Source organism: Sinocyclocheilus grahami, unplaced genomic scaffold (assembly GCF_001515645.1).
Source record: "Sinocyclocheilus grahami isolate Dianchi unplaced genomic scaffold, SAMN03320097.WGS_v1.1 scaffold183.1, whole genome shotgun sequence".
Taxonomy (NCBI): domain Eukaryota; kingdom Metazoa; phylum Chordata; class Actinopteri; order Cypriniformes; family Cyprinidae; genus Sinocyclocheilus; species Sinocyclocheilus grahami.
Window position 1 is genome coordinate 226,115 of NW_015505362.1, and position 25,892 is coordinate 252,006.

Below are 25,892 nucleotides of genomic sequence, written 5' to 3' on the forward strand. Positions count from 1 at the left end.
TTCTCCAGTCTTCAGTGTCACATGATCTTCAGAAATCATTCTAATATGCTGATCTGATTTGCTGCTCAAGAAACATTTCTTATTATTATCAATGTTGAAAACAGTTGTGCCGCTTAATAACTTTGTTGAAACCGTGATACATTTTTTTTAGGATTCTTTAGCATTTATTTGAAATACATTTTTGTAACATTACAAATGTCTTTAATGTCACTATATATGAATCAATTTTAATGCGTCTATAAAAAATTGCGATAAAAAAAACAAAAAACCTCACTGACCCCAAACTTTTGAACAGTAGTGTACTATTTCTAAACTTAATATGTACTGTACATAATATACTGTATAGAAAGCAGTACACTAGTAGTCCATTCCACACACAGCCAACGAAACAAAGCAGACGTGCAACAAAAATGATAACACACGTGTTGAGGTATGAATTTTTATGTGAATAAACCCATACTCACTGAAAACCAAACAAACACACACACACACACACATAGTGTGAATATACAGCTCAGCTCACGTCAGTCAAATCCAGAACAAGCACTAGTACCTTTCAAAACCATTGACCGCCCCAATGCATCTGAGCGCATTTCTACTGCAGTAAATAATGATGTGTGAGAAACCGTCAGGCAACACCAGCGTTTATGAACCTCTTCTGTGTCACGTTTGACACATCCAGCAGCATTATATACATTTACGGGCTTTGTATTGAATTGCTCTGCACAGATTAGATCATGAACTCCTGTAATAGACGTGTGGTAGCGTGACGTCGGTGTCTGTCGCTGCGAAAATACTCCCGGGCTTTTGTCTGCAGAATAATGACTCTTCATTTGAGGTGGCACTTGAGTTGAAAGACGAGACTCTGTTTTGACCTCCCAGGCCACTTGAAGATTCACCTGGTTCCAGGTGAAAGGTCACATGAAGGAATCTCCGTCCAGGTGTTAAGGCATTGCTTTATCCTGTATTGTTTTCTCTCTGTCCTGATACGCTTGATCTGCCCATCACAGGGAACGTGAGTCCTGGCGGCCATCTTGAATGCATCTGTGCCGCCTGGTTTCGAGAGTGAAGCTGTAGGGGTTTTTGTACCGTCGAATAAAGGCCGTTCATGGTGGTGCAAGTCAAAATCCAATCCGGGTACGTGAGCAAAGGATCGACCCTCTCGCCAAAACGCCTGACTCTGTAATGAAAAAGAGTTGAAATCATTTATGAGGGAACAGTACTGGCGCCGGCGCCGTCACAAATCAACTCAGCTGACATTTCTATCAAAACAGCCGCTTTCATCTTTATCTTTTCTTGTGGGTTGAGACATTAACTGATTCCGATGTCATAAACTGTCTCCACTGAGTAATTGAGTGACTAATTAATCGGGCTGGGCGGTTTATACCAAGTGACAATGGAATTATGGGATTGGGAGTAGATTTCTCAAATGTGACCATGGACCACAAAACCAGTCATAAGGGTCAGTTTTTTACTGAATAAATAAGCTTTCCATTGATGTATGGTTTGTTAGGATAGGACAATATTTGGCCGAGATACAACTATTTGAAAATCTGGAATCTGAGGGTGCAAAAAAATCTAAATATTGAGAAAATCACCTTTAAAGTTGTCCAAATGAAGTCCTTATTACTAATCAAAAATTAAGTTTTGATATATTTACGGTAGGAAATTTACAAAATATCTTCATGGGACATGATCTTTACTTAATATCCTAATGATTTTTCGCATAAAAGAAAAATTGATAATTTTGCCCCATACGCTGTATTGTTGGCTATTGCTACAAATATACCCCAGCAACTTAAGACTGCTTTTGTGCTCCACAGTCACAAATAAACAGAAACACATTGAATAAACATGGAATTTCAATGAAGTCGATCACTAAGAAAGTATTTTCTTGTAAAACATACTATAATACTAAAATATTTTTTGACAGTGTACAGTTCATACCGCAGTATATTTGTGTGGGGATTGTTATAAATGAGAATCGCTCCTACAAATGATGACATAGAAGATGAGAGAGGAATGGTGAAAAATTGTGTAAACGTGAGAGAAGTGTAACTGTTACAGCAGTAAGAGCTGCTCTCACTGGTGCTGTATGGTACCTCTGCTCTGCTGTGTTCAGCAGGATGCCAGGGGTTTGTTTACATGTAGTGCCACTGACTCTCCAGCCCCATATTCACTCCCCCAAGACCACCCAGAGCCGCTGAGAGACAGACACAGACAGAGAGAGAGACACTTTCATGAAACGCATTCTCAGAGCTTTCACAAAAACATCTACCCACAGCCTTGACTTTTGGAGAATTTTGAGTAGATATTGTGTAAAGTAGCAATTTTGCATACATCTAATTTGTTAACATATAAATGTATATATATATATATATATATATACTGTCCGTAAACCATTTATTGTATATGGTTCAAATATTTTGGGGTCACTAATAGTTTTTAATGTGTTTGAAAGAAGTCTCTTCTGCTCACCAAGGCATAAAAATAGAGTAAAGGCACAAATATTGTAAAATATTATTACAATTTAAAATAACTTCTTTCTATTTTAATATATTGTAAAATGTCCTTTATTCCTGTGATGCAAAGCTGAGTTTTCAGCATCATTACTTCAGTCTTCAGTGTCACATGATCCTTCAGAAATCAGTTTAATATACTGATTTACTGCTTAAGAAACATTTCTATTATATGTTATTATCTGTTTTCAATGTTGAAAACAGTTGTGCTGCTTCATATTTTTAATAACAGTGAAACTTGTTATGAAAGATTATTTTATAAATAGAATGTTAAAAAGTACAGCATTTATTTGCTTTTGTAACATTATAAATGTCTGTACTGCCACTTTTGATCAATTTAATGCATCCTTGCTGAAAAAAAGTATTATTTTCTTTCAAAAACATTTTGTGTGTGTTACATTAATCAGAACTGAGAGGGAAAATGTGCTTAACTGTCATAAACACAACATCAAAGTCCACAACAACACACCGATGGCTTCATTTTCTTCAAGCAAAATATAATTTAATATATATTTATTTAGATTTCGGGCTGAATCATCCTTTTCATTTTTATAAACCAAGCAGTACTTTGCTGGCTTCAGTTACAGGCTGGATGTACATTTTGTCCCTCAAACAGAGGCTTGATGTACCTGGTGGTCTGATGCCCATGTGCGACTGTCCTTCCATTACAAAACCTCCCATTGGCTGACCATCAGGAGTGTATGGGCCACCGTGACCTACTGCGCACACACACACACACACACACACACACGCATTACACACATACAGTATATTACGCAACAGACGATGCTATATATTACACAAGAGACGATACTAACAACACTCCCTTTCCAGCTCAACCAGACCATTTACTGAAACCAAACTACAAAAATAGGTCAGAAAAGATCATTTTGTAAGCATCCGTTTCGCCAAATGTCTTTGAGGCCCATTGCGCATTACACACATACAGTATATTACACAACAGACGATGCTATATATTACACAAGAGACGATACTAACAACACTCCCTTTCCAGCTCAACCAGACCATTTACTGAAACCAAACTACAAAAATAGGTCAGAAAAGATAATTTTGTAAGCATCCGTTTCGCCAAATGTCTTTGAGGCCCATTGCAAACAGCAAGCCTTTATCCTCACCACACCAACACAACTCACACTTCATCCTGAGGAGTGTGTGTGATGGATAAGGCTGAGTTCAACTAATTCATCCTGAAAAACATTTTAGGGGCAGTTAATACAGCACACGGTCTTGAGTTTAAAAATAGCACAACACAACTGAACAGAAATCATGTTTGGAGATATTCGATTGGTCCATTTTTTAATTTAAAACTTTAAAACTTGTTTTTTTGATTTATGTATTTATACCGTATACCCTAGTAAAAAAGTAATATATTTAAATTACATTTATTTCATACTAAGTACATTTCAAATCTATTACTGAGATATCGCTCAAGACTTACTGATATAAAAATTATAATTTAACTTTATTTGCTGTACTACTTGTGCACAATGCACATTTCTTAATATTAAGTCTAAAATGTACCAATCAGAGATAGGAGTCGTATCCCCAGCGGGGACGGGCCCGTCCCACTCTTTAAGGGGGTTAAAAGCTGACCCCTCACTGAACCCCTCTTCTCACCACGAGACCAAGTTTACGAGCTTCATGCCTCTGCCTGTTCACTCCAAACACACACACACACACTCGTACACGGCCCAACACGCACGCCAAACACATAACAACACTACGCAGCAAGTCAAATATTTGGGGGCCCTTTCTGGTGCACAAGGGAGCAAAGAAACACATAGTACCTTTCCTCCACAATCCAACACAGAACAAACCTGCTGTGCCATATATACACTTATACATTATTACATATACCCAAAAATATGCAATAGTATTAACATATTTGAGAGAAATATATACAATTATAATTAATAAATTCTTAAATATTATAAATAATAATATTAATTAATTATATATTAATAACATTACATTATAATAATATGATAATTAGACATAAATATATCTATTTTTATTTCTTATATATATATATATATAGATACATCTACTCACATTTTTTAAATATTTATATATTTACATGTATTTTAAAAGTTATATATTAAAAGGCTACAGTATTTTTCTTAAATAAAATAAAAAAATTATACATAAAATGTATCTATGTTTATATGTATGTGTGTGTGTGTGTGTGTGTGTGTGTAATTATAAAATGTACTTGCAATTTCAGAGTTAAAATTGTTACAATTTACACAGCTAGATAGAGTCTATATGGGTTTTAAATGTTTACCTATATAAAATGGGGATGAAAAGTAACAACTAGTGAAAATATTATATTTTGCGCCTATGTTCTACGCTGGCCGGCCGCGAACAACTTGACCCCGCCACAAACACGTCATTCTGCTGACGACTGCTTCTCTAATCTCGGGGAGTTCAACGCGGGATTCACAAAATGCTTGCTGTTGAAAGATGGATCAGTATCCTGTTTATTTGGACCAGCTGCTCTACTGAATCATAACCTGTAAGTATGATAAATAATAGATGTTTATATTTCCTATAGAGCGTTCAGAATACAGAACTATTGAAATAGGCGTATCGTTTCCGAAACGCGCTGTACGCCGTAGACCAATCACAACAGACTAGGCCATCTGACCAATCAGAGCAGAGCAGGCTCACAGAAAGGAGGGGTTTAGAGAGACTGAATCTTTGAAGTGCTTCGAACGAATCGTTTGAGAATCGCTGGAAAATGAGGTGATAGTAAATGCATATTTTGAGAAAACTAAAGCGTTTTTTTGACCTTGCATGCATGTAATCCTATTGTAGGAGACAACAAAAACAATATTAGGAACCGTAAATAATAGGCATAATTGGGGCACTTTAAAATCAATATGAATTCCAGTTAATGCTTAATGTTCATGCATACTGTCACAAATAAATGTGTTCAATTTAAATTTAAATATAACATTGTTTTATATCACTGCTTTTCTTAGTTTTAACATTTGTGAAAATTTCAAAGCTTTCTGATAATTTCCAGGTTTGAATAAACAATAAATCATTGTAGCCTCAGACATTCACTGTACATTCCTAGGCCTCACAGTTTATATTATTTCACCATATGATATTTGTAGCCTATTGAAGCTAAAACTCAACAACAAATGTTCCTGTCTGGAAACCATAGACATGAAGTGTTCTCTTAGTCCCACTGTATTGTGAGTTCATTCGGAGGACATTGTGTGTGTGTGTGTGTGTGTGTCTCCACGTTTAAATAAACCAGTCCAGCTGTTCCCAGTGATAATTTCAGTTTAATTTGACAGCAGCTCGTTTTCGCCCCTCTCGTTCCCTCACCTGTTTCCTCTGCGCGCTGGAGCTGCAGACATACACACCGCACTTTCTGCGCTCTTGTTTGTGTTGGGCTTTGAAGAGCACCTAATGTATTTCCACTCTGGTGATTAAAACGCTAATTAATTGTCATTTTGATTATGAAGGGCTCTTGAATCCGTGTATCATTCATTTTTTGATTTAATATTGAAAGTAGAAAAATGAGAAAACGGCTCCTTTTTTCTTTTTCGTTTTTCAAGAATTCATCTTAAATGTTCATTTTTTGTTCTGTTGTTCTCTTTATTTTTCAAAGGCATGACATTTTGTAGTTATTTTGAACGTAACATTACACAAATAAAAATATACGTTTTACCATACGACTATAAATGACAACAAAACCTGAAAACAAAAATGACGACTTTATTCAACAATTCTTCTCCCCCGAGTTACCGTCTTCCGCCATTATGGAGAGTATCACAACGCATACGCACACTTACACCTCCTAACATAAACAATGCTGATTACACTACAAAATGGCAGAAGACGTAACTCGGGGGAGTAGAATTGTTAAATAAATTATGTTGTTTTTGTTTTCTTTGTGCACAAAAAGTATTCTTGTAGCTTCACAAAACTGAAGTTGAGCCACTGATGTAGCATGGACTGTTTTACCGATGTCCTTACTACGTTTCTGGACCTGGGAACATTACAGTTGCGTTGCTGTCTATACAGGGTCTGAGAGCTCTCACATTTCATTAAAAATATCTTCATTTGTGTTCCGAAGATGAACAAAGGTCTTACGGGTTTTGAATGACATGAGGGTGAGTAATTAATGACAGAATTTTCATTTTGGGGTGAACTATCCCTTTAAGATATTTCCCCTCGATGGGGAAAAAATCCAAGTGAACATCAATCAGTACTCGATATTAATTTAAACTGCATATTTAAACTGCTTTAAATATGACTGCTGCTTATTTCCTGTGCACTTCAATACTGGTCTGCGCTTGACTGTCGTCGCGTCTGTCTGCTTATTGAGTTTATTTAACCCATCGCAGTTTATTGGGACTGTGTGAACTAGAGTGATTAGGCTACTCACCTTAATGTTGTTCTAAAGGCTTATTATTTAATTAACACAAACGTGCCCTGCTGGCACTTGCCAATTTAATGGCAGAGAATGGTGACTTTAGGTTTTTGCATATCTGTCGTAAAATAATCCTATGCATCACGTGGCGTACATTCTGAGCATTCTGAAGGTATACTGTGGGTTTGGTGAGAAACAAACCGAAATGGCACGTTATTGTAATTTATGAAAATCTATCTTGCGTTGCAGTCCTGTGTGCATTTCATGCCTAAAAACTATGCAAGCTCCAAAAATATGATCCAGACTACATGAAGTAAGGGTTTATTTTGAACGTAACATTACACAAATAAAAATATACGTTTTACCATACGACTATAAATGACAACAAAACCTGAAAACAAAAATGACGACTTTATTCAACAATTCTTCTCCCCCGAGTTACCGTCTTCCGCCATTATGGAGAGTATCACAACGCATACGCACACTTACACCTCCTAACATAAACAATGCTGATTACACTACAAAATGGCAGAAGACGTAACTCGGGGGAGTAGAATTGTTAAATAAATTATGTTGTTTTTGTTTTCTTTGTGCACAAAAAGTATTCTTGTAGCTTCACAAAACTGAAGTTGAGCCACTGATGTAGCATGGACTGTTTTACCGATGTCCTTACTACGTTTCTGGACCTGGGAACATTACAGTTGCGTTGCTGTCTATACAGGGTCTGAGAGCTCTCACATTTCATTAAAAATATCTTCATTTGTGTTCCGAAGATGAACGAAGGTCTTACGGGTTTTGAATGACATGAGGGTGAGTAATTAATGACAGAATTTTCATTTTGGGGTGAACTATCCCTTTAAGATATTTCCCCTCGATGGGGAAAAAATCCAAGTGAACATCAATCAGTACTCGATATTAATTTAAACTGCATATTTAAACTGCTTTAAATATGACTGCTGCTTATTTCCTGTGCACTTCAATACTGGTCTGCGCTTGACTGTCGTCGCGTCTGTCTGCTTATTGAGTTTATTTAACCCATCGCAGTTTATTGGGACTGTGTGAACTAGAGTGATTAGGCTACTCACCTTAATGTTGTTCTAAAGGCTTATTATTTAATTAACACAAACGTGCCCTGCTGGCACTTGCCAATTTAATGGCAGAGAATGGTGACTTTAGGTTTTTGCATATCTGTCGTAAAATAATCCTATGCATCACGTGGCGTACATTCTGAGCATTCTGAAGGTATACTGTGGGTTTGGTGAGAAACAAACCGAAATGGCACGTTATTGTAATTTATGAAAATCTATCTTGCGTTGCAGTCCTGTGTGCATTTCATGCCTAAAAACTATGCAAGCTCCAAAAATATGATCCAGACTACATGAAGTAAGGGTTCAGTTGCTGCAAGCATAACCATTGTAAGTGGCGACCGCAATGTGTTTTTGTGTGGTGAATGACTGGCTGCCGAGAGCATGAAGCCATAGAAATTCAAGAGACATTTGGAAACCAAACACTCAGACTATAAAAACAAGCCTGTTGAGTTTCTTTAAAGAATAGATCTATCTATCTATCTATCTATCTATCTATCTATCTATCTATCTATCTATCATCTATACATTTGTATTGTATTGGCTTGTATGTACTTTAAAATGCCAGATTTTATCCGTTTCTTTTAAAGAACGAGTGAATAAAAGTTCTTTGATGAACTTAAAAAGGTTCTACTAAGACATCATGCTGTAAAATCCTTGTTGTTTCTCATTAGAAATAACAACAGACATCACATTAGATCACTTGCTCATAATTGTTTTCTGGATTTTTTTGTGTTTAGCTTTGAGTTGATGTTGAGTTAGTTTGATCTGATGAGCACTTACCAGTTGTTGACCTGCAGGACGGTCAGTCCAGTGTCCTGGGACAGCTGCTTCTTCTGTTCCTCAGAGGGGTACGGGTGCTGCGGGGCACAAACATTAACAATCACAAAACATAAAAGTCAAAACAAGGTCAGTTTTGATTTCATGTTGACTTTAAAGCATTTTATGCTTAGATTATAAATTAATGTAAATTTATCAGAGAGTCAAAGGTATGGCCACAAAAAATGTTCATAAGATATAATAGATGCATGTTTGAAAATTGGAATTGGAATATCAAGATTTTTCAAAAGTATTATGCATTTTAACATATTAAAATATTATATTAAATTGTAAATTAATATATAATATTTCTGTATAAATTATTTTAATATTTAATATATAAAATATAAGTAATTAAGATTACATTTTAAAATGTATTAAAATGTATTTTAATAAAACTTATAATATACACACACACACACACATATATATATATATATAAACACACACACTATTTAATAATTTATATTATATATATTAGAAACTTAAGATTTAAATTAAGATATTTCTTCAGATGAATTACATTTTAAAATGTAATCATATTTATTTAATAAAACTTGAAATCTCATATTAAAATGTAATTTAATACATAAAAAGGATTTTAATAATTTGTTCTATATTATATAAAAAATTAAGATTTACATAATTTTGTACATAATTACATGATTTTTTTTCATCTTAAAGACATTAAAGATAATTAGACTTTTAAAGATTAATTACATTTTAAAATGTATTTTAATAAAAATTAAACTGTCAAAATGTAATTATATATATATATATATATTATTTTATTAACATATTAAAGTATACCGTTTACTATAAGATGAATTACATTTTAAAATATACTAAAAATAATTATTTTAAATTGTAATAATATTTCACAATTTAACAGATTTTCCTTTATTTTTTTAAATCAAATTAATGCAGCCTTGGTGAGCAGAAGAGACTTCTTTCAAAAACATTTAAAAATCATAATTATAAAAAAAACAACAACAGTGTACATGAAACAATAGAAACAACACAAAAATCAACAGGACTTGAAGAATCAGGTTTCAGCTGCCATTGTTCCTCTGTTGAACTGTGTTCAGCGTCTGTACTGTGTTTGCATGTGCAGCCAAACAAATTCCTTGTGTATCTTGGCAAATAAAGCCCTAGACTCTAAAGGAAAGCCCATGCGCTAATCGGAGAGCTGCCAGCTGGGATTTAGACGCCAAGCCACAAAGTCATTACAAATTGCTATCCTGTAACCAAGGGTGACGGCTCTAGCAACCACCAAAGATTTTCTCAGAACCGAGAGGATACAGAGGAGGTCTTAACCTGTCATTAGACAACAACTGATCCCGGGTCAGCCGTCTGAAGCTCAAGGAGATCTATAAATAAAGAGGTGTGTGTATTAAACTGATCCTGGAGCAGGAGTTTTACAGCAGCGACTATAAACACCTCACCCATGAATTACTCTCTCTTAACACCTGTTGCACGCTGAGAGCTCTGGTAGCAAATGGTGGGTAACTTTACGAGCGACTGAGCCATGCTGGCTGGAGGTGTGTGTGTGTGTGTCCTGTGAAACTCAATGAAGAGTTAAAGGTGTGTGTGGGGTCATTATCCTGTTTACAGAGGCAGTAAAACTGTTAGGGCTCTAATGATCGGTAATTCAGGGTGAACGGTACTTAAAAAGACTCTAAAACACACCCAGCCTCACCCGCTGCAGCTGTGTGTGTGTGTGTGTGTGAATGTGATGGTCTCTGTATTGTACTCAAACACTGCGTCTAGACCTCTACCTAAACTCTACTATACCAGCATTCAACTGTTGGGTCACAACCCCCCCCAAAAAAAAAAATCACAGACAGCAGCGGACAAAACAATAGTAGATGCAAACAATAAAATGCAAAAATCAGTCATAGGTAATATAATACATTTGCATATTTTTGGGCATATATTATATACATACACACATATATAAAGACATATACTGTACATAAAGACATTATACTTTAATATAATTTATGTATAATTGTTTTATTTTATCTTTATTTAATATTTTATAGTTGCATTAATTTATAATTTTTTTCTTTCCATCTTTTAATACTTTTGCACATTTTGGGGCATAAACAGTTCATGGTAATATTATATGAGAAGTATATAAATATATAAAGTAATATACCAATATTTAAACAATGTGTGTGTGTGTGTGTATACACACTGTATGTGATGGTCTCTGTATTGTACTCAAACACTGCGTCTAGACCTCTACCTAAACTCTACTATACCAGCATTCAACTGTTGGGTCACAACCCCCCCAAAAAAAAAAAATCACAGACAGCAGCGGACAAAACAATAGTAGATGCAAATAATAAAATGCAAAAATCAGTCATAGGTAATATAATACATTTGCATATTTTTGGGCATATATTATATACATACACACATATATAAAGACATATACTGTACATAAAGACATTATACTTTAATATAATTTATGTATAATTGTTTTATTTTATCTTTATTTAATATTTTATAGTTGCATTAATTTATAATTTTTTTCTTTCCATCTTTTAATACTTTTGCACATTTTGGGGCATAAACAGTTCATGGTAATATTATATGAGAAGTATATAAATATATAAAGTAATATACCAATATTTAAACAATGTGTGTGTGTGTGTGTATACACACACACACATGAAGTATTACAATGAAGAAATGATAAATATAAATATATTTTATTTAAATATAACTCTATTATTATTATACTGTATTTGTATTTAATATTTTATTAATATATAATTTTATATATGAAGTACTACAATAAAGAAATGAAACCGTTATTTTAAATAATACAAATATTTCAAAATGTTACTTTTTTGCTGTACTTTGGATCAAATAAATGCAGCAGAAGAGACTTCTTTAAAAAAACAAAAAAATCTTACTGTTCAAAAACTTGGTAGTGTATATATGTTGCTATATTCTTGATTATTATCCTAATTTATTTTATTGTATTTATTTGGTATATAAATACAGCTTTATAGATATTAAATAGCTACTTTTACTTAACTTGCAGTGTAGCAAACAACTTTTTCAAATGGGTAGCTTTATAGTATCTAAATTACGAGTAGCTTGTTACTTGGCAAGCTAGTTTTAAAGTAGCTTCTCCGACACTGCATAAAACAGATTTTCATTTTAAAAAGATGTTCCTGCAAAGACCCAGCAGGCCGAATGTGATTTTCATTAACTTTGCAGCGCATCCCAAAGCGAGGCTCTCCGTTTCATCTCTGCGTCTCGTCTTCGCCTCCCTCCCCTCTGCGTTTACCAAAAGTCTGGCCGTGATGAATCACCTCTCCTTTCTTTCATTCTCCCCAGCATTTTTCTTTTCCGCATCCCTTTCTTTTCACGGGCAAGGACGGAAATTCCCCGTAGGTCTAGCAGAGCCTGGTCCCCAGGAGGAGCTGTCAGAGCCGTAATGGATGGTGTTTTGATAACAGCGAGTTTGACCCTGGAGAGACCCCGGGGGGGAGGAACCCCAGCAGATCCATCCTCACACAACATGCCCGTGCAGTTGGGCTAAATGAGGTCCATCGCGCCCCCACCCCGCCCCCACCGCGGCCCTCCGCTCCTCATTTTTTGGGACTGACGCTAATTGCGGCGCCCTCATTACAACCAAATGCTCTGGCGCTTCAAAGGAAAACTACGTCTGTGTAAAAACCAGCTTAAACAGTAGCATGGACAGCCTAGAAAGTATAAATAAAGCCCTAAACAAAAGCCACTGTTACAGGTGGGTGTTAAATAAGTCTCATGTAGTGGCATTAACTGAGACATAAAAGAAAAATGTTCACCCACAGAATGAAAATGATGTCCTTTCACAGCCCTGCCTCATATTTACTGAATGAAATCCAATGCTTGTTTCTTACTCAGTCTGGGCTGCTGATTCTAAAAATAGTGCCTAATTTTGCTCTTGCATGTCACACTTTCTCACAAAATATGTGGAATTTGTAGCATTTTTGCTTTCGACAACCATTTGTAAGGTTGAAGAAGTCCTGTATTATCACTTCATCATCAGAAAAACTGCCATAAAGACATAATTTCTGGAAAAAATAAATAAATCTTCATTTAGATTTTGTGAGGGGAAAAACGGTTAGTGACAAAAAAAATGTGTTGATATTTTTATATACATTTTATATACAAGATTTTAAAAACACACACTCACACACACACACACACACTCAAAAGATTGGGATATGTAATATTTTTAAAAGAAGTTATCTTATGCTCATCAAGGCTGTATCTATTTGATCAAATATACAGAAACAATTTAATTTTGTGAAATATTATTGCAATTTAAAATAACAGTTTTCTATTTTAATATATTGTAAAATGTCATTTATTGCTGTGATCAAAGCTGAATTTTCAGCATCATTCCTCCAGTCTTCAGTGTCACATGATCCTTCAGAAATCACTCTAATATGCGGATTTATTATCAATGTTGGAAACAGTTGTGCTGCTTCATATTTTTGGGGACCTGTGATACTTTTTTCAGAGTTCTTCGAAAAATAAAACGTTAAAAAGAACAGCGTTTATTCAAAATAGAAATTGTGTGTTACAATGTACACTACTATTCAAACGTTTGGGGTCAGTAAATGTTTCTTTATTTTTTTTAAAGAAATTAATACTTTTATTCAGCAAGGATGTGTTAAATGGATTAAAAAGTGGTAGTAAAGACATATTGTTAGAAAAGATTTCGATTTTGAATAGAAAAATTCTTAGCATTTGAATTTGAATTATTTTTTATTCAAAGAAAAAAGAATCACAGTTTCCCAAAAAAATATTAAGCAGCACAACAGTTCCAACACTGATTATAAATCAGCATACTAGAATGATCTCTGAAGGATCATGTGACACTGAAGACTGGAGTAATGATGCTGAAAATTCAGCACTGCATCACAGAAATAAATTAGATTTTAAAGCACATTAAAATAGGAAACCAATATTAGAAACTGCAATAATAATATTTCACAAAATTGTGTTTTTTCTGTATTTTTGATCAAATAAATGCAGCCTGGATGAGCATACGCTCTTAAAAATAAAGGGTGATTTTGCAGTGATGCCATAGAAGAACCATTTTTGGTTCCCCAAAAAACATGTCAGTGAACAGTTCTTAAAAGAATCATTTTGAAGAACATTATAAAAATCAAAAGAAAATTTTTCGACTATAAAGAACCTTTTCTGCATTTGAAAGGTTCCATGGATGTTGTGTGTGTAAGAGTGTATGAGGATCATGATGGAGTGTAAGAGGATCGTTTGAACCGCACATATATACAGCATCACCAAATTAGGCAATATTTGGCCAAATCAAATATTGTGGCAAATCAGCCAGAAATTTTTTTTTTTCAAGATACAGATCCAAACCTGCATATTTTTGGGACACAAAACTTAATGCAACTCTTTCTCACGCAGCAAAGAACTGCCCAAAACTAAAAAAAAAAAAAATGATGCAGTAAAAGTAGTCGAAATGACTCATGCATTATGAAGAAATGACAGCATATGGGTCTTGAGCAACAGTAAGAACGCAGAAAATAATGAGAGGGTGAACCATTCCTTTGGTCTGCGCTGCAGCAGAATTAAAGGGTAATCAGCAAGCGGAGGTCTGCGAAATCACATTTACCACTGACAAACACGAATATGGAGATTGAAAATGATCAGAGCCTGGGAAGAGGCAGGGTGGAAAACATATGAATTAGGTTTTGCATGTGCTTCTCGTGTTTCTGAACTTCAAACAGCAGGATGCGATGGCGCTGCATGGTGTTTGTGTGGCTGCTGGAGCTGAATGGATCAGGCAACTGTACGGGAATAAAGGTTAGGGGCGCGTTCTTTTACACCCACGACCTTTGACCCCCTAATGATCTCAGGGAATGTTGTAATGTCATCTATCTGCATGCTAACCACCTTATTCGGCGCCTGAAGGAAAGCCCTCGAATCTACAGCTCACAGTCCGTTTCATTGTTCACCTCCAAATCACTGTGAAGTATGTTTAGGTGTTTGTGCGCTGCTACAAGTTATCTGTACAATAATGTTGTGATTATTGTCGTGTTAATTCATAAGTTGATCATGTATTGGTTTAGGCCTGTACTTGCTTCTCATATGAACTGATTTTAGCAAGGGGTTGGCACTGTTGCTAAATCACACAATAGCCCAAATAACCATTTGATACAAAACATGCAAAGTAAAATGGTCTCACAATTTTAACACTCCATATTGAAATAATTATAAATATATCAACATTTCTTGCATTTTATTCACCATCTTGGATAGATTTTTTTCCAGCTTGTGCATATGGGATTGACTCCTCTTTGAAGGATATTTATGATTCTGCCAATTTGGCAAAAAGAAAGTATCTAATTTTCTTTGCCGTTCAAAGGTTTGGGATTTTTTTTAAATGAAAGAAGTCAGTAAAACAGGGGAGAAAAAAACTGTAATTTGTGAAATAGTATTACAATTTAAAATAACTATTTTCTACATGAATATATGTTAAAATGTAATTTATTCCTGTGATGCACAGCAAAATTTTCAGCATCATTACTCCAGTCTTCAGTGTCACATATACTTCAGAAATGTCTTTACTGTCACTTTTGAACAATTTATTGCATCTTATATATATATATATATATATATATATATATATATATATTTGGCTTTTGAATCCATATGGCAAAAACTATAATTTCCAAATATATTTAAATATATTTCAAAATATACAAAAAAAGGCCAAAAATATATTTGCTAAAATATGTTTATTTATGTAAATATATTTTCTACCAATATATATTTGGATCATTTTGGAATATTTTTTAAAATCTATTTTATAAATATATATATATATATATATTTAAAAGCATTTAAAATGTATATTTTGATTAAAACGTATGCAGTGTGGTTAGCACATGTTTAGCTCATTCCTGTCCTCTCATGACTCCAAACGATAATAAAAATACAAAAGAATAAAAGCAATCTGAAAGCAAAAAACTTCTACAATCCTTCCTTCCTTAATGTTGGTTGCTCAGGCAGCCTTGTGTTCTGCTGCTTCACATCTGCTCTCAAGAAGGCAACAAACTATCCACTAATTACCCAATCTAAATCACAGCCTTTATGTGGGACACATTTGAGCTAGTGTTTATGAGGCAGTGTGAGCGCCTATTTGTTTGGAAGGAGATTCAACAAGTTTCCGAATGAGAGAGAAGGAAAATAAGGCTGCAGAAATGTCTGCTCAATTCTCTGAAAGCAATATCACTGATTACATATTCAAAGCTTGAGGGAGGGGGAGGGGCTCCGAGTCGTGCCCGCCCACTTTACCATGGAAACCGTTATCATACACATGACAACAGTAAGGAAACCCTGCCTGTGTTTCATCCCAATATATCATTACACCGGTCATTAGTGCATCTCTCTGTGTGTGTGTGTGTGTGTGTGTGTGTGTGTGTGTGCGTGCGTGTTCACTAACTAGCCTCTAGGCAATGTGGGAGCGTCACTGAGCTTGAAATAATGTAGCAGTGCAGGTACAGACACGCCGCATGAGCTTCTTATCTTGTTCTGTGCATCTGTAAGCTGTTTTATAGGTTTATATGTGGGTATTGATGACCTCCAGATTAAGCTTACAAATAAAGAAACTTTAGGTTACATGATAACTAGTAACGCACATTCACCCGCACTTTCATTAATCTTAACGTTAATATTTCTGAAAACCGTAATTCTGTCATTTACATTTATATTGCATACAGTTTAATGACATTTGACTTTAGTTCAGCACATTCTGGTTTGGTTTTTACCCTATGAGAAAGTAATACGCAATGTAAATTAAGATTATAAGAGCTTGATTTGCATAATCATTGGGAAAGCAGAGAGGTGTTTTACCGTGAGGTGCTGGAACAGCCATGCCCTCATGATGTTGGTTGCCACTTTGGGAAAAATGCCTCTTTTCTTGTTGTTCTTCCTCTCTTTATCAGGGTCTTCCTCCTCTCCTGTGCTTGGAGACGCAACACTCTGATCCAGACAGTCACCTGGGGAAAAGAAAGCAATTACACAGCGTTAACAGATGTGAGATAATATTCTTTGTATTTGCATTGGCTGCATTCGTTTTCATTTCTTTGTAATGCTTTTAAAGTGCCCCTTTTATTGATTTTTGAAAATTACCTTTCATGCAGCGTGTAACAAAGCTCTAAGTGAATGAAAACATCCTGCAAAGTTTTAAATCTGAAAGTGTACCGTGTATAAAGTTATTGTCTCTCAAAAGAAAGAGTAGACTCTGAATCATTGAAACGAGTCGTTTTTTAAACGAATCCCAAGCCGTTTCATGTTGAAGTCAACAAGAAACATTATCATATTGCCCGCCCACTTGTTGGTCTTTTCGCCTTGGTCTGAATGAAAATGCAAATTCATTCTTCACTAGGTGCTGCTTTTGGAGCGGTAAAAATATCGGTTTCCCCGGTAATGCAGTACACAGAGCAGCACTGCGCTCACAAACGCTGCTTTATCAGGCATTACAGGCAAGATGAAATGAAAATAAGATCAATCGGACCAATCACCGAAAAATGAATCGTTGAGCGAATTGTTCGGGAGTCATTGAGCAAGTAAGGTCAAAATAAATGCATATTATAAAGACAATGAAAATGTTTTTTGACCTTGCATGCATGTCAACCTGTTGTTGGGGACTCCCAAAACATGATCCTTTCGTTACCCATAATAGGGGCATTTTGAACATTTTAGACACCATTTAAAAGGGGTTTTAACATTTCAAAAACCTTCTAATACATGCAAAAGCATATTTAGTTTGATGATTATTTTTCACTAATAAAGTACATCACAAGTACTTTATTCATTTTCATTCATCATAATTTGAGCATGATTACGCTGATCGTTTCTTTCATCACAACAGTATGATCACATTACTTTTTAATTACGCTCTAAATACATCATTACAACTATAATTATTTGAACTTCTGTTTGATATGACTTCAACATCTCTGATGTGTTTTGTTAGCAGTTAGTTTTATTTAAGGGGCCATATCTTGAGGAGCCAAATTCTCCTTTTGTACTGTAACAAACAGTAACTTTTTAGAGCTATAAATTACCATTTATTAGGAATAATCAGAAAAACACCTTGTTTTGAACAAGTTTTTACAACTTTCTGATGTCAGACAGAAAAAAAACTGCACTGTAAAAAGTGTTACCTTAAAGAGCCATTTCTACATGGTTAAAGGTAGTTTTGTTGGTATAAATTAATTTATGTAGGAAGATTCAGTGATGTTTGATAATATTTTTGACAATTATCTCATTTTACATGCAAAGAAGGCATTTAGATAAAAACTCTACTGGCAAAAAAAAAACACAGAAACAATATATAATATATATATATATATATATATATATATATATATATAGTGTTGTGTGTTCTGTGTATATTTATTATGTATATATAAATAAATACACACATGCATGTATATATTTCAGAAAAATAGGTTGTTTATATATTAAATATGTTTATTTATAATATAAATTAAATGAATATAAATATAGACATGTAAACACATGTAAATATTTTCGAAATATATACTGTATATGTGTGTATTTATATATACATAATAAATATACACAGAACACACAGATATATTATGCAAACAAAAACTTTTATTTTGTATGCAATTAATCGTTTGACAGCACTAATATATATATACGCTTTTATCCTAAGCGACTTACAAATGAGGACAATATATATATATAAAAATTGCATATATTTTACATTTATGAAAAATTGTCCCTGTCACCCAAATGCAATTACAGAAACATGATGACATTAGTATATTTTAGCTTGGATATTTTTGGATATTTTACAAAACTAAAACTAATTTAAGAGGGTTTTGAACTAGGTGTTTAAAACCAACATTCAAAAGCATTGTTATGGGATTTTGTGTGTGGAACTGAACTAACCTTCAGTTAGTTTCCCATGTGACAACTTGCCCCAGTCAATTATATACTGTATATGTATTTCATTCATTTATTTAACATTTTTTAAAGTGACTTATATCTACATTCCAAATTAAATGTTTATTCAGTGATGAGTTGTTCAGGAAAGCAAATGCTTCAGAATTGAGTCAAACTAAAGTAAGTGGCTTACTTTTTGTTATCCAGTGCCAATTGTGCACAGAATAGCAACATAGTTTGGTCTTCTCGGAATAATCCTTTGTATAAATAAGGAGATGTTTAGCATCTCTTCGCAATGAGCAGACGATCTTGTGACATGCTTATAATAACTCAAGATTTTCAACCAGACAAACATAATCCCTAATGTTTCAAATGCAATGATGGTGTCTCTTAAAACCACATTATTAAGAGAAACGCACTGTGAGTTATCATCACATGACACCAAACTCACAGAGAACAACAAACATATGTGCAAACAATGCAGTAAACCGAAAAACATGCTTCAGTGATTTGCATTAGGTATTGAAGACACGCACAGCACACTTGACAATGTTAATGAACTCTGATGGATTATTTACAATAAATAATTAACACTTCCCAAGTTTGCTATATATATATATATATATATATATATTCTGAAATAACAACATATATTTATTTATTTTTAGCCACTTCAAATCCTTTGTCTTTAGCGACCAGTTCAGGTGCTGCTGCAGTTAGACACCAACAGTTAGGAAGACTGTTATCTAAAACACTTTGTTTACTTGTCTCCGCCAGGAACCAAATATGATTAGAAATTTGGGAGTTTTGAGTAACCTGCTACATAAGATTGAGAATGTATTTTTACTCGCTAAAAGGTTTCATCACACTTGTGATCATGTTACTGTGTCATTATATTCAATTGGGGAACGTATAATCTGAATTATCATATGATCTGCAATAATTTTGTGGGATTTAATTATGCATAACATGGACACTGTGGGAAGAGTTAAGTTTCATTTAACCTCAAAAGAGCAAAAATGATTCATTATAAAATGACAGAAGATTGATTATCTGCTGTTATTTAATATAGACAAGGAGGACGGATAGTCTGTGGCCGTATTGTATCACATGAAACAGGAGTTTCAGGCCTCCCCACAAAAACAAACTGTCCGGATAGTGTTTCAAGTTTGTTTCGCTACTGTATTTGAGCGGCTGTATTTGAAATTATAACTTCAAAATATATTAATGTATTATGAAAAGAGTATATTTTAGGTGCCTTTATGTTTTTTTTTTTATTATACAGGTAAAAGAAAAAAAAATGTAATGCAGAAATATATATATATATGCAAATCTTCGCTACTGTATTTGAGCGGCTGTATTTGAACTTCAAAATATATTAATGTATTATGAAAAGAGTATATTTTAGGTGCCTTTATGTTTTTTTATTTATTATACAGGTAAAAGAAAAAAAAATGTAATGCAGAAATATATATATATATGCAAATAAATATAGACAAATTACAAAAACATTTAAAATAGGTTTCATAACAACTTTCCATTTGCTGGGGGGAAAAAACCTTTCTCACTAGAGACCCATAAATCTTGATCATATTATAGCCAGTGTTGGGGAAAGTTACTTTTAAAAGTAACGCATTACAATATTGCGTTACTCCCTAAAAAAGTAACTAATTACGTTACTAGTTACTTTTTATGGAAAGTAATGCGTTACATTACTTTTGCGTTACTTTCGCGTAACTTTTTAAATATAAGCCGGGCTTGATTGTTTTTAATATAAGACGTTCTATTTATAGCAAATATAAAAGCCCTTTCACACCAAAAAGTGTAATGAATAAACCTCAAGCTGAAGCAAAAGTAAATTCACGTCTGTACAGTAGAACGCAGGAGAAGAAGCACTCTTCAGCAATAAAAAAAAACAATGAAGCACAATTGTTAGTTTCTCTAAAGTCATTTTTGCTTATTAGTATGGTTGAACTGGATCATCAAAGGTCAGCAGCAAAGACATCGGTTAATAAAATGGGATTAGATGCATTTGTGTTATTTAACATTTTTAATTCTTGCAGGTTTGCGTCATATTCTGAGTTTGCATTTCACTGTTTTAATTCATTTTGATGAATACTAAATCTGTTTTTTGTGAGTGGGATGAATTAATGCACATTCACATTTAATCTAGAACTACATCATGTTCACACAACTCCTCTGTACTCCCGATTTCTCCCGATATGAGGACAGGAGAGCTGTCAGTCAATAAATGGGAAAACAAAGTAACTGGCGTTACTTTTTTGAAAAAGTAACTCAGATATTTTCTTGTAAATTAAAAAAGTAATGCGCTACTTTACTAGTTACTTGACAAAAGTAATCTGATTACGTAACTCGCGTTACTTGTAATGAGTTACCCCCAACACTGATTATATATATATTTTTTTGTTATATGTTAGCATCTATTAAACTTTTAATATAACAAGTAATTCACTTTTTCATGAAAAAGCTCTGGCTCTGTACAAAGCATGAATACACAGCATTCAAGAGCAGAAAGATTTGAGCAGAAGACTTGCCTGGTCTGTCCCGCCCGGAGTGCGTGTAAACTCCTCGCCGTCAGATCTGGATCCCCCGTCTTTATCATCCACCATCAGATCAGTGGGCATCTTCCCCTTCAGACAGCTGATGTAGCGGTGACAGAAATTGTCACACAGCTCATGCACCTACGACAAGCGCAGACATTAATCATCAGCGATCGGCCTATATGATATTAACATGATGTAGGCTGCGTCGCTCATAATAATAATAATAATAATAATAATAGTAAGTGAAAGCCCAACCTTCTCTAATTCGAGGAGATGAAATCGTAACACTTGTATGGCTTGAATCATCTAAAACGAAACGACATATCAAGTCACAAAAACGCTTTGTGATTATCGTTTCATTTTACCCAGCAATAAAAAATAAAAATGGAACTGAATTAGCATTTAAATAATAATAAATAAAAAATCTCAAACCACAGGGCGACCTACCAAATTATCCAAGTCTGGATTCGACGAGAAGAAAGGTTTTTCCGCCCTTATCTGAAATGAAAAAAAATAGCGATCGTATCGTTAGTCCGTGGGCTAATATCGAGGCACAATTTTCACACAAAATTAAATTGGGCTGCGTTGTTTGCTGATATTAGTACAGCTTTGTGCTAATATAATAAAGCGCTGATAGAGAGGTCAACGTGGGCTGACCTGTTTAGAGAATACTGTAATATCTTCGTCGAAGGACTCGGACGAGCAGACGTCGCCGGTCACTCCGCTCTCTCGCGGAGTGCAAGTCGCCAATTCACATTTTTCGAAAACTAGTGCAAGCAGAGGAAAGAGAGGATGCCTGCAAAACAAATCACACTCAGTGGCGTTTACAGCCTATTTGTGGCGAAAATAATGCGCTGTTAGTCCTCAAGCGCAGCACATTCAGACTCTAGGCCCTGTCTTTTTTTCTTTTACAGTTAAAATGAAATATGAAATGAAATATATTTTTATGTGAAAATTTAAGTTATTTTCAGGTTCATGCAAAAATGTATAGTTGTTGTGACAACAGGCAAACAAAGTTCTTCATTCTGGCATTGCTATATGTGACCACAAAACCAGTCATAAGGGTAAATTTTTGTATATATCATCTGAAAGCTGAATGAATACATTTTCCATTGATGTATGGTTTGTTAGGATAGGACAATATTTAGCTGAGATACAACTATTTGAAAATCTGGAATCTGAGGGTGCAATATATATATATATATATAGGCTATATATATATATTGAGAAAATCACCTTTAAAGTTGTCCAAATGAAATTCTTAGCAATGCATATTACTAATCAAAAATTAAGTTTTGGTATATTTACGGCAGGAAATTGACAAAATATCTTCATGGAGCACGATCTTAACTTGAATGATTTTTGGCATAAAAGAAAAATCGATCATTGTGACCCCCACAATGTATTTTTGGCTATTGCTACAAATACACCCGTGCTGACTGGTTTTGTGCCCCAGGGTCACTTATCTTTAAAAACTGATCCAAATGAGAAAAATAAAAGTTCATTTGTGCTAAACGTAGTCTATTTTATCAAAAAATCACACTGTCTACATAAAAACATTTCCATTATTTCCAGTATTTCTGTATAAAGTAGTCTTAACAGAACATCGTAAATTAACCATCCTTATGGCGCCCTCTACTGGCATTATTTGTGTTGAACAGATTCCCGCAAGCCTAACACTGACTGCTTTGTAACTGCTTGACTTGAAGCTTTAGACTAAATGGCTTTATTTATTTTACTTAGATTTTTTACTTAACCTGAATATTTGAACCTATAATGTTAACTGACAATGACAACAGTTTTCAATATAAGCTGTTTTACCGAGACCTTTTCTCGTTTATGAAATTTCCATAATTCAATAATTCAATAATTTCACTTTTCAAAAATAATATTTATATTGAAAAACATTCGATTTTTGTTGCAGATCTATTTTCACTACATGTACTCATGTAATACTCGTTTACATCAGATCTTTTTTTTTTTTTTAAGTTTATAAAACAACCACCACCTTTTTTACCACGAGGTGGAGGCATATGAACAGATTTGACTCGACGCTTAGAGCATGGACCGAATTTGGGTTTGGAACACAATTCACTTTCAAACGGATTCACTACTCTAACCATTTCCACTAGACCTATTACAGATTTCTCGGCGTTTTTAGTTTGTATTAAAATAGTATTTCATCTTTTTGATTCCCTCAAGTCTACAAAATCTACTTGTGTTTTTGTTTCAGAAAACATTTCTCAAAAGCTAGCCAATGGCATTTTAATGACTTTGCCTGAAAAACTGGAAACTCCTGATTTAAGTTCCACAATCACCACATTTTACCTACTTATCTTTGTTTTTGAGACTAACTGGTCAAGATTTAGGCCCAATGTATATAACCGGTACATGCACATTTTTATAAAGAAATGATCATTACACGCTACATGCTACAAGCTGATCATTTGCTGATCAACCTGCAACTGGGATCTAAAAACCAAACGAAACAATTTTCCGAGGCTTCTGCTCACCTCATGTCTGATTGCTTCTCAAGACGGCTACTGACAATCACATAAGCAGATGACAGCATAAACAAAATAAAACCTTTCAAAATTATGTCATTTTTCTAATGAAACATGGATAGGTTTGCTCAGTTACACTCTTAAAAATAAAGGTGCTTCACGATGCTATAGAAGAACCTTTTTGTCTAAATGGTTCCATAAAGAACCTTTAACATCTGAAGAACCTTTCTGTTTGACAAAAGGTTCTTTGTGGCGAAAGAAGGTTCTTCAGATTATAAAAAGGTAAGAAAGAGATGGTTCTTTAAAGAACCTTTGACTGAATGGTTCTTTGTGGAACCAAAAATGGTTCTTCTATGGCATGGCTTGAAGAACCTTTTGAAGCACCTTTATTTTTAAGAGTGTATGCTCAGCTCTAAGATTTTTTATCTGCATTTTGCACTCTTTGTTGTTTTCTAAGTAGCCTATATGTATAGTTCAAGTCATGTTTACATACAGTACACCTTGCAGAATCTGCAAAATACTAAAAATTAAAAAAGAAGGATCCTAAATCGCACGTTGCTTTATTTAGTACTACCCTTAAGCTTTTTCACATAACAGACGTTTACATGCAGTCCAGAAGACATAATAACATCTGCATTTATACAAATGAAGCAGTTCAAAAGTTTATATATTGATTATCTATACTGTGCATCATTACCTGAATGATCCACAACTTTTTTTAATGATTTGTTTATATGGTAAGTCCCATGTTTGCCCTGAGCAGTCCTTGATCTGCAATGTTCTTCAGACAAATCCTCCAGGTCTTGTACATTCTTTGGTTTTCCAGCATCTTCTGCATGTCTAGATTGTATGATTTTGAGTTCCATATTTTCACACTGGTGTCACCTTTCAGGGACTCACACACAGCTATTACGAATGCTGAAAACATTCACTGATGTTTAAGAAGGAACACAATGCATTAAAAACAAGGGTGTGTAAACATTTGCACAGGCTGATTGGGAGTAAATTGTTCTTATTTTTGTCTTCTGGGAAATATGCAAGTATTTTATGTAACTTCTGAAGGGCAGTACTAAAAAAAAAGATCTTTAAACAAAATAAAGACAATTTCCACCAATCATCATGTTCAAAAGTTTACACCCCCTGGCTCTTAAAGGGATAGCTCACCCAAAAATGACAAATCTGTCATCATTTACTCACCCTCAAGTTTCACCAAACCTGTATGAGTTTCTTTCTTCTGTTGAGCACAAAAGAAGATGTTTTGAAGAACATACTAAAGAGTTGACAGCAACCATTGACTTCCATATAGGGAAAAATACTATGGAAGAAACATTTTGGATATCCCAGTATTTTGCCTTGAGCATCAGTGAATGTTTGCAGTTTTGATCATTCAGGTGACAACACACAGCATTAAGAACTAAATATCATGCGTATTATAAATTAGCAGTACTAAATAAACACAAAATGCATTTTTTTTAAATCGATTTGTATAATGGGTCAAAATGATTGATTTTTCTTTTATGCCGAAAGCCATTAGGATTTTAAGATCATGTCCCATGAAGATATTTTGTAAATTTCCTACTGTAAATAAATCAAAACTTAATTTTTGATTAGTGATATGCATTGCTAAGAACTTTCGATTGTTTTGCAGCCTGAGATTCCAGATTTTTAAATAGTTGTATCTCAGCCAAATATTGTCCAATCCTAACAAACCATACATCAATGGAAAACTTATTCATTCAGCTTCCAGATGACATCCTAAATGTCAATTTAAAAAAAACTGACCATTATGACTGGTTTTGTGGTACAGGGTCACATGTGTTCTCCTAAACTGTCTTCACTGTAAGTTTTAAAGCAAATAAGCTTTTATTGGGAAATAATAAGCCAGACCTACAGATTAAGGTGAGAGGAGGCACTAGACTAGGTGGCAGGACTTTGGCACAGCCCGTCACACCGGAGATCCCTCGGTCCAAAACCGGCTGCAGTCGTTCCAACGTGACGTCATTGCTTCCGCAACACCCCCCCAT

The 25,892-nt window shown here is 34.4% G+C and overlaps 1 protein-coding gene across 1 annotated transcript; it reads right to left on the reverse strand.

Annotated features, from left to right (window-relative positions):
• Window positions 1–484: 484 nt before the first annotated feature.
• On the reverse strand, window positions 485–25,892 carry LOC107594439 (homeobox protein Meis1-like). Its single transcript, XM_016284495.1, has 11 exons — window positions 25,756–25,892; window positions 22,022–22,160; window positions 21,812–21,862; window positions 21,620–21,670; window positions 21,331–21,502; window positions 16,734–16,879; window positions 8,799–8,875; window positions 3,338–3,381; window positions 3,149–3,238; window positions 2,103–2,203; window positions 485–1,180 (listed from the first exon to the last, which is right to left on the reverse strand). The coding sequence occupies exons 1-10, from the start codon at window positions 25,890–25,892 to the stop codon at window positions 2,142–2,144; spliced, it is 969 nt and encodes a 322-aa protein (XP_016139981.1). The 3' UTR covers window positions 485–1,180; window positions 2,103–2,141.

Bases quoted from the DNA above. Each gene is read 5' to 3' on its own strand.
- LOC107594439 (XM_016284495.1), bottom strand. From the start codon at position 25,892: ATGGGGGGGTGTTGCGGAAGCAATGACGTCACGTTGGAACGACTGCAG. The intron at 22,161-25,755 runs GTCTGGCTTATT...TTTGTTTTGCAG, and splicing joins CCTCTCACCTTAATCTGTAG to GCATCCTCTCTTTCCTCTGC. The intron at 21,671-21,811 runs GTAGGTCGCCCT...GTTTCGTTTTAG, and splicing joins ATCCAGACTTGGATAATTTG to ATGATTCAAGCCATACAAGT.